The 2,566-nt window shown below is 45.3% G+C and overlaps 1 protein-coding gene across 1 annotated transcript in view; it reads right to left on the reverse strand.

Moving 5' to 3' along the window:
• The window catches only part of lratb.1 (lecithin retinol acyltransferase b, tandem duplicate 1), a gene marked incomplete at its 5' end in the record, with an annotated part of 19,159 nt that overhangs the window by 10,992 nt on the left and 5,601 nt on the right, over positions 1–2,566 (reverse strand). The window contains 3 exon segments of the mRNA XM_014024588.1: positions 236–275; positions 723–822; positions 1,965–2,067. Of these exon segments, the coding sequence (XP_013880042.1) occupies positions 236–275; positions 723–822; positions 1,965–2,067 (243 nt within the window).

Genomic DNA, 2,566 nt, shown 5'->3' on the forward strand with positions numbered 1-2,566 from the left:
AAAATACAGTTTCAAAGGAAATTAATTCAAATTCAAAACATTAAATTAAATTTCAATTTAGTAAAAATTCGTTTTCAAGCCAATGCATTCAATTACAAATTCTGCACATTCAGATTCAATCGGAGCAATTCTAATTCAGTTCCTGCTGGCACAAGATTGATCCCATAAAAACCTCACAAACTGAGTGAAGAGCTGAATGTTTTCCTCAGATTCGTGTGAAAAAAGATGAACTCACACTTTGGGCCGTCCGCCCACGATGCCGGTGAGTCCAGGAGCTGAAAGTACGAGAAGCAAAAGTCAAACTGAAACTGTTGGTTCTGAGTCACACAGAGTTCAGCTGGACCGAAACCCAAACACGGTTCAGGAGGTCCTGGTTTATCTGCAGCCGGAGGAGGGTCCGTAGGAGTCCGGTTCAACAAACACAGAGTTTAACTTTGAGTCTGAAAACATAATTAATCCATCCCGTTAACAGGATTCAACCAACATAATTCAGAGCTGCAGGAACGGATCTGTTGACTGGATGAACTTTGGTTCACATTTTCACTTTTAAACTCTGCAGKAACTGTTACATAAGAAGCAGAACTGAGGGGCAGAGAAACTCCTCTTTAAACTGTACAAGTCCAGCAGAAACACCAAAACAACCACCAAACCAGCTGTAACCACCAAGTGTCACAGAGAGCCTCTGACGACATGTTTCTGCAGTGTCGGGGTTTCAGTCGTACCCATGCCGGTCCCTGCAGGGGCCACTTCTCTGGCAAAGATCTCCAGAGCTTTCTTCTGTTTGTGGTGGACCGCCAACCAGATCACCACCTCCCTGGAGTCCTGCAAACACAAAACAGAGGTGGACTCAGGACTGTGGAGCAAACACTCGCTTCACTGATGAAAGGAGGCAGGTGTCTGAACTCTGACCCCCACAGACCTGACTCTGTGAGGGAAACTCTGAGGGTCTGTGTCGAATAGAGAAGAAAAGGCTGACAGAGGCTTTAAACAGGCTTAACTCAGACCTGGACCCCTTCCTGGTTTTAAAAGAGGACCGAGTGCAGACAAATGATTCAGGTTTAGATCAAGAAGAAAGAAGATCCTGACAAACTGAACTATTTTAAACTAAACCTAAATAAAAATATTAACAGTCCAAACTTTCCATCCACTCTGGCTCATTTTGGGCTTTTAATCTTTCCTAGAACCTACAGCTGTCCACGTGGACAAGACAAARGTCTTTTTGAGACAAATGATGGTCAAACAAGACAAAGTCTGAGCAGATCGGAGCTTTTAGACCTGAGGAGACTGAACCAGCTGTCAMGCACAGTGGTGGTAGCATCATGCTSTGGTGCTGAAATAATAAAGGAGGTAGACTACATTCAAAGCATAATATGGACACAGTTGGGTCCAACAGGATCCTAAACCCACATCAGACCTGGTTTCTGATTGGATAAATCCTCAGACCTGGTTTCTGATTGGATAAATCCTCAGACCTGGTTTCTGATTGGATAAATTCTCAGACCTGGTTTCTGGTTGGATAAATCCTCAGACCTGGTTTCTGATTGGATAAATCCTCAGACCTGGCTTCTGGTTGGATAAATCCTCAGACCTGGTTTCTGATTGGATAAATCCTCAGACCTGGTTTCTGATTGGATAAATCCTCAGACCTGGTTTCTGATCGGATAAATCCTCAGACCTGGTTTCTGGTTGGAGAAATCCTCAGACCTGGTTTCTGGTTGGAGAAATCCTCAGACCTGGTTTCTGGTTGGAGAAATCCTCAGACCTGGTTTCTGATTGGATAAATCCTCAGACCTGGTTTTTGTTTGGATGAATCGGTCTAACATGAAGCATTTGAATGAACTACTCAAAGCTCTGACCTCAACCCAATTAAAAATGACTTGACTATGATTAGAAGCTGGGTCTGGAACTAGTCTAACAGATCTCAGACCAGGACTAAGGATGCAGTCTTTGGTTTTTGTTCTTACCTTAAAACAAGCATTGGGCCCATAAGTGTCTTCAGCTCCGAGCACCTGGATGTTGACTGAGTGGAAGTCCTCCAATCCCAACTGATGAAACATCCGTTTAGTTCTTCATCAAACAACAGAAATAGTTTTACCATCAGAGGAGCATCGGGACCTCAGAGGACTCATTAGACCTCAGACGCGCCATCAGGACCTCAGAGGAACAGTCAGGACCTCAGAGGAACGGTCAGGAACTCAGAGGATCCATCAGACCTCAGAGGAGCCATCAGACCTCAGAGGAGCCATCAGGACGTCAGAGGAACAGTCAGGACCTCAGAGGAACGGTCAGGACCTCAGAGGACCTATCAGACCTCAGAGGAGCCATCAGGACCTCAGAGGAACAGTCAGGACCTCAGAGGAATGGTCAGAACCTCAGAGGACCCATCAGATCTCAGAGGAGCCATCAGGAACTCAGAGGAACCATCAGGATCTATGAGGGACAGTCAGGACATCTGAGGAACCATTAGACCTCAGAGGAACAATCAGGATCTCAGAGGAACAGTCAAGACCTCAGAGGACCATTAGACCTCAGAGGAACAATCAGGATCTCAGAGGAACAGTCAAGA

The sequence above is a fragment of the Austrofundulus limnaeus genome, unplaced genomic scaffold, assembly GCF_001266775.1.
Source record: "Austrofundulus limnaeus strain Quisiro unplaced genomic scaffold, Austrofundulus_limnaeus-1.0 Scaffold429, whole genome shotgun sequence".
NCBI classification, from domain to species: Eukaryota; Metazoa; Chordata; class Actinopteri; order Cyprinodontiformes; family Rivulidae; genus Austrofundulus; species Austrofundulus limnaeus.